This window comes from Dendroctonus ponderosae, unplaced genomic scaffold (assembly GCF_020466585.1).
Source record: "Dendroctonus ponderosae isolate FM_Combo_2020 unplaced genomic scaffold, Dpon_F_20191213v2 Dpon_F_20191213_10, whole genome shotgun sequence".
NCBI lineage: Eukaryota > Metazoa > Arthropoda > Insecta > Coleoptera > Curculionidae > Dendroctonus > Dendroctonus ponderosae.
Genome location: NW_026017111.1, coordinates 7,466,391 through 7,467,585, shown reverse-complemented (window position 1 = coordinate 7,467,585; position 1,195 = coordinate 7,466,391). Strand labels below are relative to the sequence as shown.

General features: G+C 40.2%; 1 protein-coding gene across 2 annotated transcripts in view; it reads right to left on the bottom strand.

The window, feature by feature from the left end:
* Positions 1-646, bottom strand: part of LOC109546662 (arginine-glutamic acid dipeptide repeats protein) — a gene marked incomplete at its 5' end in the record, with an annotated part of 57,737 nt that extends 57,091 nt beyond the window's left edge. For both annotated transcript variants that reach the window (XM_048661855.1, XM_048661856.1), the window contains 2 exon segments: positions 213-399; positions 456-646. In XM_048661855.1, the coding sequence (XP_048517812.1) occupies positions 213-399; positions 456-646 (378 nt within the window).
* Positions 647-1,195: the final 549 nt, after the last annotated feature.

The following is a 1,195-nucleotide window of genomic DNA, read 5'->3' as shown; positions in this document are numbered from 1 at the left end:
CGTCTCATTTTACGGCTCTATAAAAGCAAGAGTCTTGCTGCAAGACCAAGACTGCTGTTGATTTGCAAGACCAAGACCATGTATGCAAGAACAAGAACAAGACCATGCAAGTCTTGGTCTTGCTTTACTCGTCACTAGCTGTGTTCATAGCCCAGTAGAACTCGGCAGTTTATTGGTAAAATAAATTGCGAAAAACGGAACAAATTGCTCACCTTCAATCGACCCCTCTTCGTGTTCGTCTTCGTAATTTTCAGTTTCTTCACCCACTTGAGGATCGTAAAAATCCTCTCGCCCCTGATTTCTCGGAGTCTCCTCCAGGCTGCTAGACTGATAGCCCCTGTCCAAGGACAAAGGCGATTGTCGCGGAGAAACGATCTCAAATCTATGGCCTGTCCGATTCTGGATTTCATGTTAGTGCCAATGTAATTTTAGGAGAAAGTGAGCAGAACATTTACCTTAAAAGTGATCCTCAAAGGCGGGTTGCGCAGCTGCACTTTTTCCAGCTTAACATACGGCTGCTTGATGTGATTTAACAGGTGCCTGTACAGATAGTTCTTGCTCACAAATAGTAAGTTACAGTCCAGACATCGTAAGGGTTCCTCGTCTGAGTCGCTGTCTAGCTCTGCTTCTTCAAACACATCCAAATCTGCAACCAAGAAAWGAAATCTAAACGTCTTGTAGGTRCTTAATTTGCCATRAATTGGTGGAAATGAAGAAAAAGGGGTGCGGGTCTWAAAAAAAACGGCCAGAAATAGAGCAATTAGGYGCTGGAGTCTTTGTTCTGAAAATGTGCAAGGGGTCTATTTCAAGGGTAAATTTCTTCAATCTTCTAAGTACTGTKCARTTAGCTTYGAAAATATAGCCAGCGGAGGAGYAAAATTGTGYTTAACGATAAATAAACTGTTGCTCTAATTATTGATCCTGCCAATTTGAATTTTATKCTTCTGCGRGATAATTTGGCGCGCACGGTTCTTAACAAAMGTTGAAAACYCTAGATTTTCGTGATTTTCTCGAAAACTGTCAACGCTGGAACGCTGAAGCAAATTCGGTTGGATAGTGCTCTGAGATAGTGCTCTGAGACAAGATTTTACAAAAAAAAAATTTTTTTGACAGGAAKGTTTGTTTTCGAGAAAAAATAAAAATGTAAAATTTTTGGCGAAAAAAWTTTTTATTWTTTGTTTYTAACTATTCCTTG